Raw genomic sequence first — 19,912 nt, 5'->3', positions numbered from 1 at the left:
AATGACCAGAAGGGAGAAGTGGCCCTTGCCTTGGTTAGAGTGGCCATGAATAATTTCTTTTTATCTCTCTCTTTCTCCCTCTAGATCCTCTGGGCAGGATCAAGGACAGCAAGGGAAAATATGAGCTCTCTTCAGCTGAGGTATACTTTCTTTTCTCTCCTATTTACACCTCCTCCTGTCTCACTCCTCTTTACCTGGTCTCTACCTATACACTAAAATCCAACCTTTTACTTTCTGAACTCCTATTCTTGCTCACCTCCAAACTTTGCTCTTAGCTCATTACCTGGTAAAAGCCACGTAGAGTTCAGTCACCTTTGGCACTCAAGTAATGGAAACCTTGAAATTAAAGTAGTGGACCGTGATTGCTCATGGAGCTGCTCCTGGTGCTGGTGGCAAAATTTCTTTTTTTTTTTGGCCAGCGTGACCCAAGAAAATGGAACAAAATTACAGAAAAAGTGCAGCACGAATCGTGCCTTATTGTACATATCAAAAGAATAGAGTTGAGGAAGAAGAGGGCTGCAGTAGGTGGGAGAGATTAAAGAACTCTAAAGCAAAAAATTTTGAGCTTCTTTTTCCTTAAGCTTTAGAAATGCTGATAGGTGGATTTTGCTACCTTCGGACAGAGCGAGGCTAACTGTTTCATCTTGTTTCCAGTCTTTGGCTGGCTGTCTGTGGTCATGCATTTAAAAGACAGAGGATATTCATTTTAAGATGAAAGCATTAAGCCTTTTACTGTGATCACACTCTGTGTGTGTCTCTCTCTGGTTTTTTGGCTCCCTGCTCTAACGCAACAGCAGGTGTTGGGGAACTGTGGTCATTGTGCTACAGTGTGCTACTGTAAGATAAGGACACACGCAGACACAATTACACTTACACACATGAGACAATACCGGGCACAGTTCTAAAATGGAATTAAAATTCAACCACTGACAGAGTAATTGCTGCTCACAGCGCTCAGTATTCTTGGATAACTGACTTCGCTCCTGTCGAGATAAATAGCTTTAATTTTTATGTCCGTTTCTGGGTGTGCATGTGTGCATCTGGACACATGCCAAAGAAGTGGATTTGCTTTTTGTAAACTCATCTAAGCTGATCAATAAAGACAGATTTTGTATATTTATAGAAAATTATCCTTTCACTTCTTACAGCAATGGTATGAAAAGCTTTAAACTCTTTACTTGTGAAATCCATCCATGTTGTTCTATCTCATCTGCACATATGGTGGATGAATTATTATAGCATCAGAGGGCACCTGCAGATATAAACACCCTCTGTCAGCACACAAACACCGGCCAAGAAAAACATTTTCAAATGTACATGGAGATGTATTTAATGATTCTGGCAAACGCTGCTGCTAATTTATCAAACCCCGCCTAACAAATATATTCAAGCTTGGACCACAAATGCTTTCAGCGCTATGAATAAATAACAAGGCATTTTTAAAAACAACAGCTCTTCCCTGAGGTCACATCCTCGCCTCTTAATGGTCAGAAATGGTCACAAATCTGTGGCTGTCGGACGACTGCAGCACTTTTAGCTGTTAGTGACTCATGGCAGCCTGGGATGTTGCAGTCAGTCATTCTACATTGTTGAGTAAAACTCGTCTGTGATGAGTATCTTTGCATTAGGAGAGTGACTCACTTGATGACCACCTGGTTGTATTCTGGTTACATAAAAGCAAAATTGCCATGTGCCTATGTCATTGTGCAGTTAAATTGCTTTTTGTTCTATTTGTGGGGGAATTTCTGTTTCAGATCTGGAGGTTCTGGCTGTGCTGGAATGTCAGTAGTCATGTCTTTACCGTCATGGTACCTGGGTCTTGCATCCAGGGTTTTAAGTTTTGGGGATGTTTAAGGGTTTTTCTGGTTTTGTATCTTTGTTTTATGGTTCTGTATTGGTTATATTTATCTCTCTGTTATTTCTTCGTGTTTACGTGCCCTGTTTCTTATTTCTTTATGCCTGGTACAAGCTCCTTTAGTGTTCTGGTTTCATTCCTTTTGCTGTGTTTGTAAATCCTTAGGTTAACACTTTCTTGGGTTAACATTTTGTCTGTCTCTGTGTCAAGCTCATGTGTCTTAGCCCTTGTCTCGCTGTTAGGTAGTTCCTGTTTTATTTTGATGACCTATTTTCTCTTGTGCTTTGCATATATACTTCTCCTGTCTCACAGTTTCAGCTGTTTTCCTACTTGTTATCCTGTACGTGTTGTTGCATTCTCCATCATGGTTGTGATGGTTTTTCTCCTAGAAGATCTGGTTTTCTTGTTTATTTGCAGTAAAGATGGCAGCTGACTGTAAGTGTTCGTTGACCATATCCTTATCATTAAAAGGCAACAAGTTCATTGCACACGGTTTCAATAATTTTGCTCATGCTGCGGCCTCCAAACACTGTTTTTCCGAGTCTGACTATCACGTGCAACACTAGTACATTAATACAAAAGCTACTGTACAAACTAGGAGAATTTATCTAAAACTATATGACAAAAGGACATTAGGTGAGATTACATAATCGCATCATAGTCACATTTTTAAATTCAGCTGCAAAACACACTCAAAATACTCCAGCAGAAGAGGCACAGAAACACATACTGCATCGTGCCTCCAGGCTACGTGAGACAGCAGCTTCCATTTTCTTGCTCATCTCACAGAAACGAGCTAGCATCAGAGCAAATGCTCCTAAATATCATACATCAGATCAAAGAATTCCATTAAAAATACTATCAGGAGGACTGCTGTGGAGCTGCCTGTGCTCATATTCTATCATAAAGGACATTTGGCTCCAGTGCAGAGCTGTTTCAGAGGTGTGGGAGTTCCATATAAGACCTGTGCGTTAAAGAGTCATACAAACAAGATAAATGCATGGTGAATCTGCAGTAGATGTTACTAAGACGGTCTTGCTCACGTCCAATCAGTGCAGGGATAGAAGCATGCTGAAAACAGAAGGAGAAAGAGTGCCACATGTGATGCTGCTGTAGACTTAAAAAGCAAACGAACGATCTTTCTGCTAGCATAGTTAGAAACAAAGCAGTGGAAAATATTTAAAATGGACAATTTCACAGCAATAAAACAAAATTACAAAAACTCTATTACTATTAAAGAGAATGACAGCTTACTAGCTTACATGTAATGCACAACTGATGAAAAGATGGCCTAAAAAATCCCGTTTAGAGCTTACAGAAAATATTCCTGACATCAGGTTTCTCCTCATTTTGAAATTAGGCAAGAGAAATAACGGAGGCAGGTTAGGGCATAAAACAGGTTCAGCTTCTTATTAAGCAGCAAATCCTACAAGTCTAAAAAAATTAAATTGCAGTTTCTCGAATGACCACTTGAGGCAGATTCCCAAAAAGAGAACCGATAGATGAAATGTGCAAAGGCAGTGGGAGGTTTCAACCCTACTCAGTTTTATCGACGCTGGGACCCAATATGCATTTTGACTCAATCTGACACATTAGACTCAACTAAACTTCAACTAAACTAAACTAAATTAGAAAACTAATAATCCAAACCTGTCCTGAACTGACCTTCAGTAATTGCTTTAAATCAACTTATTCTGCCTTATTTAAATCACTGGGCAAATCATACCTGTGTTATAAAACACTAATCCTATACATCTAAGATGAATACTTTCTAACAGCCTAAACAGCGTCTCTCTACTCCAACATTTCCTTGGTTTGTAAAATTTCTTACAGCTCTAAAGCTGTAACTGCTGATGTACACACACACACACAGACACTGGCACACATTCTGCCATTTCAGCACAAACGTGGGCATGCTGTTGAGAGTAAGTGCATATGAGTGACTGTATTTTCTCCTCTGGTGCTGATTCAGCAAAATGTGAAGGTGAGCTCAAACTCCCTGCAAAGGTTTGATGAATTCACTCTCCACAGAGGTGACACAGGCAGTGTGGGAGGATGCAAAGGGTGGCAGCTGGCTCACTGAGGCAAACTGTTACAGTAGCTCAACACTAATGAATTCTGTGCCGCACACGGGGACAGCTGCTTTTCGCAGTGTGATAACCTCACTCGAGCACTTGGGCAGTGCAGCCGCTGAGAGAAAAGTAGAGTGACAGAGGAAGAGAAGCTGGTGTTAGTATACAGGAGGTTTCATGCATGGGTTATTGTTTATGCCCTTTAAATGTATTAATAAATTAATGGAACTAAACATGGTATGTTACTATCATGGATCAGTTAATAAAAGGAAGGCTGAGAGAAGATGTCTAAGCACTTTAAAGACATTTTTCTCACTTTTGGCTGTGAATCAAGCTGATTCCCCCCTCCCCTCCCCCCGCATATTATAGTATATTGTATAAGTATATTGTTAGTATGTATACTTCTTGCACTGATCTACAAAAATACAGAGTGAGCAGAAGTTTGAAGAAATTAAGAAGCTCATACTAATCCCAATAAACACTCCAGATGTGGTCCAGATGTGATTATCTGTCTAAAATACAGGGTCAGAATGGAAAATGGAAAATTACCACCACAAACTCTTTTCTTGGCAAGTGCACCAGCAACTCCCCCCGAAGGCTAAGGGCTATTGTAAATCTATATTTGTTTTTATAACCTGCTGACATCAGCATCATTTTTGGAAATCCCCAATAACAACATCTGCATTGTTTTCATAGATAATTTGTGCTGTTGTCAGCATTTTTAATACTGCTAATCTAGTGTAGTATATTAAGCTTTTTGTGCAAATGCGAAGTTCATTAAAAAATGTTTTAAAGAGCTAACAAAAAAAGTGTTCACGTCCCCCCGTTGACTAATATATTGACTAATATAATCCAGTGGAAACTAAAGCATTTTCATGTAACCCTGACCTAAGGGCCTTGAAGCATACGTACCAAAACAGTGTATTTTTTTTTTTATCTTAACCTGTATGATTGGAGGAGAATTGGCTGAAATCTTGGCTCCTATAAGCTGTAAAAATGTGAGATTTTAAGATATATTCATGCAGTGTGTGAGTATAAACATTTTGTGGCATCACTGTGAGGTTCTAGGGCACGGGTTCCCAATCCCGGTCCGTGAGGGCCGGTGTCCCTGCAGGTTTTAGATTTCACCCTGGGTCAACACACCTGAATCACATGATTAGTTCTTTAACAGGCCTCTGGACAACTTCAAGACATGTTGAGAAGGTAATTTATCCATTTAAATCAGCTGTGATGGATCAAGGACACACCTAAAACCTGCAGGGACACCGGCCCTCGTGGACTGGGATTGGGGACCCCTGTTCTAGGGCATCATGTTGAAAAAATAAAAAGTGTGTTGTACAGCTCTCTCCATTCCGTTTCATATGACATATTACTTGATATGGTTTCTTGAAACATTTTTCAAGGTCAACTTTGACCTCAGGCACTCACAATGAAGGTCAAAATCAAATGCTTAGCCAACCAAGGTCACATCCCCTGAGGCGTAGTATGCTGTAAGCTTGAAGATGATCCATAAAAGATTGTAGATAATACAGAATTTTTTACAGATTTTCACATTTGTGGCCTAAAGCTTGACCTTGACAAAATTAAATCAGCTCGTTTGGTTTCTGTCATCGCACAAAGTTTGAAAACGACATCTTGAAAACTCTGGAGGCTAAACCGCTAACAAACAAACAAACCGACTACATACTCCTTCCCTTTGGGGGAAGAATAAACAAGCAATAATAGAAATTTTAAACAGAAAGCAATGTGAGCAGGTTTTATATAACCAGCTTTTATTTTTTTTCACAGTTGTCCTTAGATCTCAGCAGATTGCAGATATTTAATTTTTAATTTGTAGTTTATAAAACAAGCTCCACTGGGTGAATTTAGCCGTGGAAACAGCACACCTGAAAAACAAGCTTTCTTACAGCTCCTGCTGAGAACAAGAGTGTGTTGCATAAACTATGTCAAAGGTGTGTGGTGAGGTGAAATTTATTAATACTGATTGCTGCAGGTGGGAGAGAGCACTCTCCCGTCATGCTTCCCCTCCATAACATCTTTTCCCCCCTCCTCTCTAACTCTTTAGCTTCTCCTTTTTCTCCAACTCTGCAGCATCTGAGGTCAATGAACCAAAGATTACATAACATCAAGATCACTCACTATGGATCACTCCGCTATGCATCATCTTTACCCCCTGCCTGGCAGCACATTGAGTGGCTGATGAGAATAATGTGCTGATATCCAGGCATGAAACAGGAGAGAGGACTGCAAGAGTGTCCTTAAAAAGTAGAGATGATCAGCAGGGATGGGAGATTAAAAAAAAAAGAAAAAGTAAGAGCCGCTGAAGAAAGATGTTTGGGAAGCTGACAGATTGTGAGACATTACATAACAGGCCTTGATTGAGTGCAGCTGTTTCTTGCCCTCCCTTTTACTCCTGTTCCTTTCTGCATTCATACCCTCCTCGATGCATATCAGTTTCTCCTTCAACTTTTCCTCTACTGACACTCCTTTATGTTGCTTTGCCATTTCCATCCTCTGATGCTATTTTTCCTCCCCCTCTGTCTCACAGCATAAGCGTGGTTGAACACAGCGCCTCACTTCAAACCCTGTAATAACACTTTTGATAATACCTCTGAATCGGTAACACATTTGACCTCAGCAGTACTGCAGTCACTGTGCTGCCAGAGGCAGCAGTGCAGTCACAATGCCTTCATTGGATGACCAATACGTGGATAAAACAGCAATGACAAATGGTTGATGTTTATGTGTAGCTTTCTAAGCGGTTTAAGTCATCTCCATTAATATGCCTTCACCCCTATGTTAGTCCTTTAATGCATGTATGTGTGGGATATCATCTAACATACAACTGTGTTTGCAAGTGTTACTACAGTCCAGCTATTATTAAGGCTGTGAAAACACAATTGTGAAGTGATAGCGAATCACTTGGTGTCACAATTACAATATTATAGTTTATGAATAACACAATGACATCAATCACAGCAATACTTTTGGAGCAATTCAAATAAGCCAATCCTCCCATTTAGCCGGGAAATGCCATCACTGTTTGCTGTGCTGAGCACTTTATTTTCATTTCATATTGGAAATGCTGATTTGCTAATGTAACAGAGTACTACTAATCGAGTCAGAGATTTCAGACAGCTCTGTAAAAGTTTTTATGTATGGTCTGACAGTGGATCTAATCTAACCGATTTCCATGTTTGATGAGGGGACTGGATTGTGTCAAACCATCCATGAAATATCAAGTATCCACCTGAAACCGTTAAAGTATGTTTCTCTACTCCATAATCAGTAGCAATGCTTTGGCTGTGCCAAAAACAAGTGACGATTGGCCATTTAAATCATCCCTGCATGAATTAAATGCTTGAATAAATGCACCAGGAAACATACTGTTGTTTTTTTTGTATAGAGGTCTACACATTTGCCTGCCTGATTCAATCCCAGGAGGACACAGAAATCCCTGCAGGGGAAGTCAGGAAGGCCGTCTGTTGTATAAATCTGCCAAATCAAACATGTGGCACTACCTGCTGTGGTGACCTCTTGTGAATAAGGGCACAGCTGAAAGTAGCAAAGTTCCACAACTTTGGTTCACTGACAAATGCTTCTACTGGATTAAAACTATTTCATCATTAAGTACTAGAGGTAAAGAAAGGTTGAGAGACTGAAATGTTTAAGTCTACTCTTGAAGAGCAATTTAAAAAGGAACAAATTAAGGTGGATTTTACTGAGAAAAACAAAGAACTGTTCAGCCTTGGGAGTGACACGCATTGGCTGCTACACTGATTTTTGATTGATTTCATTTTATTGCTATGCTCAAGACCTATTTACCAGCAATAAAACAACATTCACAGTCAGTTTAAATCCATCACTCTGTTCACTTCCAACTAAGCTTTGAGCAAGAAGCAGGTGGTTTTCTTAGAGAAGTCATTTCTTGTTTTGGCAAGCACCTTATTGTTACATAAGCCTTTTGTTCCTTCTGTTCCAGTCTGGAGTGTTTTGGTACAACTTGAATTTCAGATTGTTTGTGGAAAACTCATTTCATTCATTATGCATGGAGAGAGCTCGGTAAACTCACAGCAGTGGTGAGGTAGAGAACGATTAGAAAAAATGAGCAAAAAAGGCACATTGTTAGGTTGTTTTGTTATCTTGTTATAAAAATAGCAGTTTTGGGAATTCAGTTTCAAAAAGCATTGGATACTTTCTTAGCTTTTTGGCATGTAAAAAAACAAATAAATAAAAGTGAAGTCAAATGTGCCCAAATGAAACCAGTAGAATAAGGATCAACACTGTTAGGCTGCAAAAAGACACTGGATATCAGCCAACCAACTAAACTTTCTGGCTAGGCAACAACATCTGTGCCAAACAGGTATCTTTCCTCATTGTTTAACCATGTAGCTGTGCCTAAAAAAAAAACAAGAACAAAAATACAAAAACAGCCTTTGTTAGCGTGTCATACTGGGAACATTAGAAACAACTTTACTTGAACAACATTTGACTAATTGTTATAATTATTAATTAGTCAAGGAGTTTCCTGTGCGACCACTACTGAATACAGTGAAGATTTACATTTCGTTTGAATAAATATTATAGCAAAAACACATACACACAGTAACAGTAATAATGAAAAAGACTCCACAGTGAGCACTACAAAACCTGTTCATTGTGTCATGTTTCAATTACTAAAAAGTCCAAAATGAGCCAAAATATTAACATGCATGTAAAGTGCTTTGGGGTCCTTGGGGACTAAATAAAGCGCTATACAAATACAGACCATTTACCATTTAAGATTATTTTTGGTTCTTGCAAGACCAAGCGTTTATCATTAGTAATGGTAAATATTTAGCGAGAAATTGCAGATTACCATTAAAAAAAATACTGGCAGCCACCAGTGGTGCCATTCACCCTCAAAGAAGATGCACGTATGGTATCAATTTCAAAATCCTACATTGCCTTGCTCTCAAGTTACCACATTCACAAACTTGGGAATCCACACTGCCTACCTACTTGCCAGCCCAGTGGAAAACAGTCTTATTCATGAGAAATGAATCTAGCTTTACTAAAGTCTGGCCAATATTCTGGAAGGAGTAGCGATTCTTATGAATTTTGGATGTACAGACTGATGGAAGGATGCCTCACCATGGATTGTAATTTTTGTGGAAATGCTGCAATTACTAGAAGGAACGAAATGTAAATATCTGTTAGATATTTACTGAATATATAAAACACAGTAATTTAATCAATTGACAAAACAAATAAGAAAGACAAACTGGTATCCTCACAGATGTGCAAGTCATTCAACTTCATTAATATATTTTTTCTTGGTTTTTATGATATATTAGAATTTTTGCATCTACCTCATGGTAGATAGTTGTAATCTGATATTGAGGTCTTTTTTGTGTTAAAACAAGAGACAAGAGAAGGGGAGAATGACCTGAAATTGCCTACTGCCAAACAACCAAGGATGATCAAATCAGAGTGCAATGTACATTATAATGACTGTTAACCAGCTGGACTCTGATGACACTGATACTGGCTCACTTTAACATACAGGAATGCTCCTGCAACAACTCTCCCAAATACGAAAACCAATTTTAAAGTCTGCATGGTAGGCCTCATCTTCATCCAGTGTTAACCTCCTAAGACCCGAACTCTTTCATGGCATGCATTTTTACCCTGGATTGGCAGACCGGGTTGGTGGTTCCCATCTTTAAGAAAGGGGACCGGAGGGTGTGTTCCAACTACAGGGGAATCACACTCCTGAGCCTCCCTGGGCAAGTCTACGCCAAGGTGCTGGAGAAGAGAGTCTGTCCATAAGTCGAACCTCGGATACAGGAGGAACAATGCGGTTTTCGTCCTGGTCGCAGAACACTGGATCAGCTCTTTATCCTCTCAAGGATACTTGAGGGTGCATGGGAGTTTGCCCAACCAGTCTACATGTGATTTGTGGACTTGGAGAAGGCATTCGATCATGTCCCTCGGAGGGTCCTGTGGGAGGTGCTCCAGGAGTATGGGGTGTCTGACCCATTGCTACGGGCCATTCAGTCCTTATACAACAGTTGCAAGAGCTTGGTCCGCATAGCCAGCAATAAGTTGGACTCGTTCCCGGTGGGTGATGGGATAGAACCACACCAATAGAACCACACCCGCCAGGGTGGGAATGAGAATCAACACTTTCAAATCTGAAGCCATGGTCCTCAGCCGGAAAAGGGTGGAGTGCCCACTCTGGGTCAGGGATGAGTTCCTGCCCCAAGTGGAGGAGTTCAAGTATCTCGGGGTCTTGTTCACGAGTGATGGGGGAAGGGAGCGGGAGATCGACAAACGGATTGGTGCGGCGTCCGCAGTGATGCAGACGCTGGACTGGCCTGTTGTGGTGAAGAGAGAGCCGAGTGTAAAAGTGAAGCTCTCAATTTACCGGTCAATCTACCTCCATACCCTCACCTATGGTCATGAGCTGTGGGTAGTGACCGAAAGAACGAGATTGTGGATACAAGCAGCAGAAATGGGCTTCCTCCGAAGGGTGGCTGGCCTCTCCCTTATAGAAGGGTGAGAAGTTTGGCCATTCCGGAGGGGCTCAGAGTAGAGCCGCTGCTCCTCCACATCGAAAGGAGCCACTTAAGGTGGTTCGGGCATCTGACAAGGATGCCTCCTGGGCGCCTCCTGGGTGAGGCGTTCCGGGCATGTCCCACCTGGAAGAGGCCCCGGGGCAGACCCAGGACATGCTGGGGAGATTATATCTCTCGGCTGGCCTGGGAACGCCTTGCTGAACTCAGATAATCAGTGTTGGGGAGTAACGGAATACATGTACTGGCGTTACGTATTTAAAAAACAAACTATGAGTAACTGTATTGTAGAAGATGGAAGCATGTAAATATAATAATAATCACTGCAGCCAAAAAGAGTGCCTGATGAGCCCAGTTGTAAGTAAGCTATTAAGACTCGACTGTACACTGTGTTTGTGTTTCCTCCAAAACAATAAGTTCTGTTGGAGCAGCCTTTCAACACTGTCAACTTTGGCAAGACACAGACATGAAACTTTACAGTGTTTATTTTACAGGTGTGTACTACCATGACACTGTAAGCACGAATAAAACCACTACCCCAGCTTTTATACACAAATAATATTGTTCACTTTAGTTACATTCCCACAAGTTCTGGCTTTCAAGGGCAATCTGTTGTCCTTTTAGGTGATTTGTGTGACCTCCAGGTTCATTAGGACAGCCCAGGCATAGCTTTTATTATTATTATTATTTTATTGGTCTGGGTGTGCTCATTCTTGCTTTAAATGCTAAATACTATTGTTAGTTTAAAAATACCTTAACATGTTCTAAATATTATTTTTATTCTAAAATGTATTACTCACTTTGCTTGAATGCAAAACATTAAAGTTGTGTTGTCTGTTAAGTAGTGCAACAGAAGCAGAGAGCCAAGAAACAGAAATTTATGCTTATAATTTAATGCAAATGTCAAATATATTGTCAAATATATGTCACTATATTGTGTTTATATATTTCTGTTTCTGTTGATGACAGAACTAGTATGAAATACAAATAAGACTCATAAAAGGATTTAGCAGATATGAATAATCAAGCGATATTAACAAGATTTCATATTGATATGAAAGCAATAGTTTACTATAGTAGTATTTGGAGAACATTACAGACCCAACCAGCCATAAAACTGCTGCATTACCTGTATACAAACATATATTATGTATGCTGCTAAACACAGAAATATAATACAATTAGAATAATCTGAGAAGACATTTTAAGCTCAACCAGGAAGTTAGGATTACCCTGGTTCCCCCAACAAAAAATCAATAATATCTAAAAGTGTAGAATATGTATATTTTGCTGAGCAAGGTAATCTTTACAAATTACTGTAAATACAATCATAAATGGTGATATTAGGATTTAAATGAACTGAAATACCTTCACAGTCAACATCACCACCAAACAAAACATGAAAACATGATGTGAAGGCTTGTGTTAAACACAGACCTGCTTTAAGATGAAACTCAGAAGTGCAAAATGAAAACTAATTCTATGTTTAGGAATCATTCTGCAACACTCTCTGAGGAGCTTTTCATACACTGTGAAAAATTAGAATTTTAAGTGACAATAGACATGGCTTCGGTTGTGACTGTTAAGTTGTTCCATCTGTAGGCAGGTGTTCCACAGGAATCAGCACTCGTCCTGTAAAGACAAGAATATCTGTAAGAATAAATATTTGTCATAGCTGCAAATGTTTAAATCTAATATATGCCCTTGCCTTGAGAAGACATTTTCTTGTGATAAATGAATCCACAGCTCACAATAACAAAACCAAGCAAGAGTCCACATGTTCCAACAATGATTTTGTTTCGTGCAGCCACAGGAAGGGTAGGATCTAAAACACCAATAAAAAATATGTTTGTAATTATTGCATTTTCTTAAAAACATATGTTATTTGTTTATTTATGGATTGTTTGCATTGGAAAATAAAACTCACCCCAAATTGCAAGTATTGGCTCAGAGATGCTTAAATGTTCAACCACACAGATAATTTTTTCTCCATGAGTTGGGGTGTATTCCAAGTAAGAATGAATCTGGTAGTACCAGTCTCCATCAGGCATCACTTCAGAGTAACTGACACCTGTAGTAACTTCCTTTTGGTTACGCAACCATGTCATTCGGATTTGTTTCGGATAAAAGTTGAAAGCACTGCACACAAGCATGGCTGGATGTCCACCACTATGCTGCTTTACTGATTTCACTCTGATGGTGGGTATATCTGTAACATTACCTGAAAAAAAAAAACCCCATTTGTTTTAACTTAAAACAATTAGTATGCTTTTTCTAATTCTGTTACTTATACAGATTTCACCAATAATCACCAATACCAATAATTATGTAGTTAATTATTAAATTTCTGAACCTGCTATACCATGGGTTAATTGGGCAAAAATATAATAGTTATAGTTTTTATGATAATTACCAGTATTTATAATTAACAATAGATCCTTTTTTAACATCAGTGGCTCCATTTGATTAAATGCCTCAGTAAGCAATATCACTGAATGAGCATGCAGAGGGATTTTAAGTAGTTTAAGGAAAAATGGTCTTACTTAAGATTTGGATGTAGCCAAGGTTGTTTGAACACAATGCTTGTGCATCCCTTGTGCCAAATGGAATTAGGTTCCAAAATTTTGCAAATTCTATTGTGTAGGGTGTAAATCCAATCCAGCTGCCCCTCGTATGGTTGTACTCCAACACTGCAATCTTGTTCAAACTGATTATACGTGTATACTCCATATCTTCGAAGTGTGGACCTTTGAAAGTACAGCATGCTCTGGATTGGAAGTAATCCTCATCTGAGGAAACTGTAACACAAGGATTATAATTTATTGTCAAAAGCATTGCTATAATAATACCGAAAACTTGAAATTTACTGTTAAACTGAAAGAGAAAAGAGATGCAACTCACCTAGACCGAAGAGAGAAAGAAACATGTAAAAATAAAAATTCTGGATACGCATATTTCCTCAGTAGTCGGATATAAAAATGAAGCCTCTGGTGTATATGATTTAGGTGTATATAGACAGAAGAAAATGAATGATGGCATGTCAACTACATGAAAGAATGTACCTTCCTTTTTGCTCAGTGGAAAATCCCTCACAATTAAGGACTGTGGTTCACACTGGTTCTTGCCACTCCTATTTAGTGTTACTGAAAGTCAGTTGCTACCAGTTCTGGTAAATGCCCTGCCCATGTATTTGGAAAAGTGAGAAACAACAAACTGAGCAGATAATTGTAACTTAACATTAACATTAAGCAGAACAGGAATATCAGTGGGCAAAACCAAATTAATCCAGTCAACTGCAACCAATTTGTCATACACATTATATATCTAAAACAATTTAACTACACAGCCTTTAACAGATGCAGTCTTCAAACTGACCTATTTTTAATTGTTGCATTACTGTAAATACCCAAATGTAATTATTTGGTGTAGTTATGCTTTCATATACTCATATTTTTACAGTTCTTTTGTGTTGTATGTAAATATATTGTGCAGTTTCCTCTCTGAATAATCACATCAGCATAATGTTTGTTTTTAACATGTATGATTTTTTCCCCTCACATTTAATATTTTAATTGTCTAGTACGGCACAGTCACAACCTCAATAAAAAGCACACACCTTCTGTAACCAGCTCAGAAACAAAGGACAGAGCCACCAGTATGGAGCTCAGTCTAAAGTCTCTTATGTAGTGTGTAGTGTAAACATTCAACACTACACATTAAAAGTTATCTCTAAACCAAGAAAGTCAACTTATCAACCTTCACTCACTTTTCAAACCTAAACTTCTTAAAACAAGAATGACACTGTGGAAATCATACACATTTATTATTTTAAAATGTAAAGAATTATGAACATACAAAATACATAAATTAAATAAAGTACCAACACATATAATCACATTTAAATCATTTAAATTATTATAGTATGTATATTTTATTTTATGATTATTGAGAATTTTAGCTTACTCTGTAGTGGACTGTTGGGATCTGTCAGGAGACAAAAGAAAGGGGGAGTCACATGAAGCCGCCTTCTACAAATAAACTATAATCAGAATGCTTTGTAAAGTATGATAAATGGTTTAACCAGCAGGGTTCTGGGTACTCTGATACTGCCTCCCTTTTACATACAGGAATGCTCCTGAAACAACTCCAATAACTCCAAGACTCAGGCCAAGTCCACAGAAGACATCTGGACCATTAGTAGGCTCATCTGTTTGAACCTCTATGGAAGACAAATCACAATAACAAAAGTAAAAACAAAAAAAAACAAAACAATATTTTGAGTTAGCTTAGAATTTTGTCATTTCTACATTGCAAGATTCGGCATAATATAAAACTTTGTCCTCACCCCAAAGCTTTGTCAGAGGCTCCGTCAAGGCTTCATGCTCCACACTGCAGCTGTAGATGTCACCGTCTTCTGGCACAAAGTCCAGGTGGGAGAAAACATAAAATGTCCCATCTGGATTGGGTAAACATTTGATGAAAGGATCTTCCACTTTAACTTCTATATCATTTTTGGTCCACTTTATTTTGATAGAAGGGGGAAAGAACTTTTTGATTAAGCAGATGAGGGAATTGTCTTCTTCTTTCATAATTTCATCTCTGGGGTAGATGATGATTTCCGGTGGTGCTGTGGGTAAAATATTCTTTATTTCAAGTTCATATGTGTTGGAAAAATGACTTATATTGTAACAGGAGGTGGTATAAATGTTGATTGGGAATCAATTACCTTTAGTGTTCATAATTGTCTCATGTTGTTTCCAGTCATCATGAACAAAATATCTGCACTGATGTTGGGAATATAGTGCTTGGCTGTAAGTGCATGAAGCATGGAAGGCTGTAGGTATTTTGCTGTCCCAAATCAGAGACCCGTTTTTAAAGTTTGCATAGACGACTTCGTCACCATCCATTGTCACGCAGACTTGCGTATCACTGGACTTAAAGCATCCAAAAGTGTAACAAAGCTTAATACTCCCTAGGAATATGTAAAAAAAAAAGTTAAATAAATTCAACAACAAAAGTATATAATATTATGCATCAGTTACAAATTCATCAAAGCATTCGCAAATAAACTTGCATGTATTTGGATTCAATGCAATATCTAAAGAAGCTGTTCCTGGAACAAGAAGCATTCATACTTACTTTGTGCACAGAGGCAAAATGTTCCTGAGAAAAAAAGTATAATTTTCAGTAACATATTCTCATGTGTATTTATTTGCGCGTACTATTGTGGATTTCTTGTTCTTGCAAAGTAGAACTGAAGATTGATCTGTATTGTATGTAGCTGTCTGTGTTAAATAACATTTCCTCATTTTTAAACTATGATGCCGAGAAAAGGAATGGCATATGAAAGTAAAATCAAAAGGAGAGGAGAATGATTATGCAAGACTTGTTGAACCACTTCAACTCAACATACTACATAACACTAACCACACAGTGTATAAACAACAATTGTTTTTTGCTTCTCTGCTTTTTATCTTACAAAAATACAGCAATTCATAGTAATACCACCGGGACAAAGCTATTGTAAATTTTTCTTGACCTGTTGTGATTGCGTCATATACTCATATTTTTACAGTTCTTTTGTGTTGTATGTAAATATATTGTGCAGTTTCCTCTCTGAATAATCACATCAGCATAATGTTTGTTTTTAACCTTCTGTAACCAGCTCGGAAACAAAGGACAGAGCCACCAGTAGGGAGCTCACTCTAAAGTCCTTTATGTAGTGTGTACTGTAAACACTCAACACTACACATTAAAAGTTATCTCTAAATTTTTTATTTTCCTGAAACGCTAATTTGTCATAACCTTTATCAAGTATGTGGCATGTGCATATGCAGAACTTATGCATATAAAGAAAAAGTTGCCTCTTTCCTATACTGTTGCTTCTATTCATGTGGTTTCTCAAAATGCTTAGCTGTAGAGAGTGAATAAAAAACAGGAGACACATACAGTCATCATCATAAGGTTGATGACTGTATATGAAGTAGCACTTAGGTCACAACAGCTGTAGAAAGGTTTTATCATTGTCACACACATGCACACAGACACAATTTGTACTTGAGGATCATAGTTTCCACTTTGTGTTGCACTTTTTACAGGTTCACTACCGCTCAGTGACCAGTTCACAAGTGTTTCAAGAGCCAGCACCTTCAAGCTATGTGTGATGTGACCTATTCAGCACAGCACTCTTAGTGACCAACTTGACCTAGCAACCTCTAGCTATTGCTCGCCAACTAAGTACAGTTTTTTACTAGCTAACTCGTTCCTTTGGTGTCACTGAGCCATCTCTAGGCCAGTGCAATATGGGATTTTGTAACTGATTCTACACCAAGTGACAGTGCAGGAAGTAGTAGCAAGTAGTGGTTTTGGTCTCTAGGCCTATGTGACTGAGATATGGTGTCTAACACCTTGTGGTGATAATGTGTGTCATCAAAACTAGTTTTCACTTGGAGTATATATGATTGTTCTTTGTGTACATTTCCATGTGTTCTTCTCTAATTTCTGTGTGGCTGTTACAATACTGAAGAGTCAGTAATACACAGACACAAACAAACCTATACCAGGAATAACAAAGTCATGGCAGACAGGCATAAATACACACTGAGACCATCTGGTGTGTTGGATGAGGTTTCACTGCCAGTGCTGAACTTTCCAGGTACACGGTCGCTGTCTCGTTTGAAACAGCTGTTCACCAGATTTTCAAGATTTTTAAAGAACCCCAATAAAATCATTAAATATTAAAATTAAAACACATTTATGTGAAATAAGTATTAATGTTACTAATGCAGACTGAGCAAGAACTTGTACTTCATGTATGCTGGTCAGTTGGACCCACATCTACACACACAAACACACATACAGACCTTGGCGTTTGTCTGCTCACAGAACGCAAACACAAAGCCACTTCATCATCAAAGAGATTTCTAATCAGTTGCGAGCTGCTGATGTTCCCATAGCAACCAGGGACACTTGTACCTGTTATTTCGGTATGCACATCATGTAGCTGTGCACACAACCACATATGGTAGATGAATTTAGATACACATTGCATGTTTTGTATGTGTGTGTGCACGTGCATGTGTGTGTTATGGTGATTATATTAAACAACCTGTCTCTAGTCTTCAGGTTTCAGCTAATGTGGCCCTTTGACACACTGTGGTTCCGATACGAGAGACCAGAGACCATGTAGTGAAGGTTAATAGTATATGCAGCAAGAGTTGTGAATGAGACATTTTTAGCAGTGTCGGGTGATGACCAGGTTAGGGGAGCTGATTGGATTTATGCGTGTGGGATCAAGTAATAATTATGCAGCTCATTGACTGAATCAGTCACATCTCTTGCGCTGATTTTCCAAGGAAAACATTTTTATTGGCGCCACACACACTGATACCCGAAAAGAATTAATTAGCATCGGCAAATTCAGTGGACAAGAGAGAGTAATGCAGGTCTGAGAGTCCAAACTTAAATCTGAGACTTTTTGTTGTGTTCACAAGCTCCAAAGCAGTAATAGTGCTCCTACAAAAATGAGGGTTTGCATATATTTTGCATATTTCTACAGACACATAAACAACAATGGTTGACAGTAACAACTGAAATAAGTTTGGCTTTATCTACAGGAATGGACAGGATAATGAAAAACAACAGCCATAGTGTCAAGTAGCAATATGAGGAAGAGCGTGGATAAATGGTGATTAAAAGCTATAAAATCTTCTGAACAGGTTTCTGTATCACTGTACTGTGCTTTTCCGTGCTCTGCAACCTACATATACTGTGTAGTTCTGTTTCTAGTTTAAACTAGGGTCTGAATACAATTATTAGGGTGGAAAAGAAAGTCTTCATATATACACAAACAGAACAGCCTAGCATGAAAAAAAAATTTGTACTTTTTTTGCAAAGCAATGCTCTGCTGGAATATCTTGGATCTTGGGATTCATCTACATGCTGACAAAATACCCATTACTGTAGAAAGAGTAATCCCTCATCATCACTTCTTTCCCATCCCCAGCCGGACAACTTGCCAGCACCACATGGTCAAAAACTGTCGGAACAGCTTGAGGAACACGAGAACCAAGGGCGTTCACCTGACCTTCACGAACAACCACGGGAGAGAGAACAGTTATCCCCTGAGACGAGACACCACCCAGGAAATCACTACACCCATAGGACAAGCTAAAGCATTCCAATTTTGCAAAATCGAGAAGTCAAGCTAGTATCTTAGTGTATTTTTATTTTTATTTTCATCACTGTCCTTCCCAAACTAATATGACCTTCAGGGGAGCACATGGCTTTACTCTACAGCACTGCCTCAGCTGTGAAGTGAGCTCTGCTAAATGTGCTCTAGAAATTTCAAAAAACAAACAATTGAGGAGAAACTGCAGTGCTGGAAAAAAAACAACTATGTCGCGACTAGGATTGTTAAATGGTAAATGGCCTGTATTTATATAGCGCTTTTCTAGTCCCTAAGGACCCCAAAGCGCTTTACATATCCAGTCATCCACCCATTCACACACTGGTGATGGCAGCTACATTGTAGCCACAGCCACCCTGGGGCGCACTGACAGAGGCGAGGCTGCCGGACACTGGCGCCACCGGGCCCTCTGACCACCACCAGTAGACAACGGGTGAAGTGTCTTGCCCAAGGACACAACGACCGAGACTGTCGGAGCCGGGCTCGAACCGGCAACCTTCCGATTACAAGGCGAACTCCCAACTCTTGAGCCACGATCACCCACAAAAAATGATTGTTACAAAAAATTATTCTCATATACTAATCCATACTAAAGATATCAGATTAGATACTCCTTTTCAACAGTAATTACACCAATAGCACCATCTTTGCCTCCTCCAGTTGGCAAACAACTTCACACATCAGCTGCTGATGTGGTTGACACAGGTTAATGTTAGCTGCTTAGTGATTAGTAATTGCCAGATAGCTACAAACCCAGCCACCGGGAGTCACACATGGATCCTGGGCCTGGAAAATCGGGTGGGTTGTGTCAGAATACCTAATTTGCAAAAAATCTTTGCAAAGTTATTATTAAAGTAAGTTATTATTAAGGCTGCAATTAGGGGCTTTGACTAAAACATTTCATACAAGAACAAGGCAGCAAACATCATCTGTCCTGCAAATCTGTAAAGTTAAGAAAAACAGTGTTAATTTAACAGGATAAAAAAGTTATTTGTCTCTAAATAACTTTTTAGAGCTACAGCCACTGCGGGGTGGCTGTAGCTCAGGTGGCAGGGCAGGGCAGGGCAGGTTCGATCCCAGGCTGCCTCCTGGCTGCCTCCTGGCTGCATGCCAAATATCCTTGGGCAAGATACTAACCCCATGTTGGCCTACTGGTGGTGGTCTGAGGGCCCGGTGGCACCAGTGTCCAGCAGTCTCGTCTCTGTCAGTGCGCCCCAGGGCAGCTGTGGCTACAATGTAG

The 19,912-nt window shown here is 39.2% G+C and overlaps 3 protein-coding genes across 4 annotated transcripts in view; all 3 read right to left on the bottom strand.

Annotated features, from left to right (window-relative positions):
* Nucleotides 1-19,912, bottom strand: part of LOC146520181 (cytoplasmic phosphatidylinositol transfer protein 1-like) — a 50,879-nt gene that overhangs the window by 22,107 nt on the left and 8,860 nt on the right. The window lies entirely within an intron of this gene.
* On the bottom strand, nucleotides 11,393-13,736 carry LOC146520184 (rano class II histocompatibility antigen, A beta chain-like). The gene is made up of 5 exons (XM_085156387.1): nucleotides 13,386-13,736; nucleotides 13,028-13,282; nucleotides 12,412-12,705; nucleotides 12,193-12,309; nucleotides 11,393-12,116 (listed from the first exon to the last, which is right to left on the bottom strand). Exons 1-5 carry the CDS (start codon nucleotides 13,435-13,437, stop codon nucleotides 12,067-12,069), a joined length of 768 nt encoding a protein of 255 aa, XP_085012513.1. The 5' UTR covers nucleotides 13,438-13,736; the 3' UTR covers nucleotides 11,393-12,066.
* On the bottom strand, nucleotides 14,312-19,689 carry LOC146520183 (H-2 class II histocompatibility antigen, A-Q alpha chain-like). 2 transcript variants are annotated; one of them, XM_085156389.1, is made up of 5 exons: nucleotides 17,975-19,689; nucleotides 15,624-17,931; nucleotides 15,211-15,456; nucleotides 14,830-15,111; nucleotides 14,312-14,703 (listed from the first exon to the last, which is right to left on the bottom strand). In XM_085156389.1, the coding sequence occupies exons 2-5, from the start codon at nucleotides 15,676-15,678 to the stop codon at nucleotides 14,561-14,563; spliced, it is 726 nt and encodes a 241-aa protein (XP_085012515.1). In that variant the 5' UTR covers nucleotides 15,679-17,931; nucleotides 17,975-19,689; the 3' UTR covers nucleotides 14,312-14,560. The 2 variants fall into 2 exon arrangements, with proteins under 2 accessions (XP_085012515.1, XP_085012514.1); XM_085156388.1 differs by having other exon boundaries at nucleotides 15,624-19,688.

Source organism: Neolamprologus multifasciatus, chromosome 4, assembly GCF_963576455.1.
Source record: "Neolamprologus multifasciatus chromosome 4, fNeoMul1.2, whole genome shotgun sequence".
In the NCBI taxonomy this organism is placed as follows: domain Eukaryota; kingdom Metazoa; phylum Chordata; class Actinopteri; order Cichliformes; family Cichlidae; genus Neolamprologus; species Neolamprologus multifasciatus.
This window is presented reverse-complemented; position numbering and strand designations above follow the sequence as displayed.

Coding starts and splice junctions, on each gene's coding strand:
- LOC146520183 (XM_085156389.1), bottom strand. CDS start 15,678: ATGTTACTGAAAATTATACTTTTTTTCTCAGGAACATTTTGCCTCTGT. Junction 15,457..15,623: donor ATTTTGCCTCTGTGCACAAA/GTAAGTATGAAT, acceptor ACATATTCCTAG/GGAGTATTAAGCTTTGTTAC. Junction 14,704..14,829: donor GCCTCTGACAAAGCTTTGGG/GTGAGGACAAAG, acceptor TGTCTTCCATAG/AGGTTCAAACAGATGAGCCT.
- LOC146520184 (XM_085156387.1), bottom strand. CDS start 13,437: ATGCGTATCCAGAATTTTTATTTTTACATGTTTCTTTCTCTCTTCGGT. Junction 13,283..13,385: donor TCTTTCTCTCTTCGGTCTAG/GTGAGTTGCATC, acceptor CTTGTGTTACAG/TTTCCTCAGATGAGGATTAC. Junction 12,706..13,027: donor TGGCTACATCCAAATCTTAA/GTAAGACCATTT, acceptor TTTTTTTTTCAG/GTAATGTTACAGATATACCC.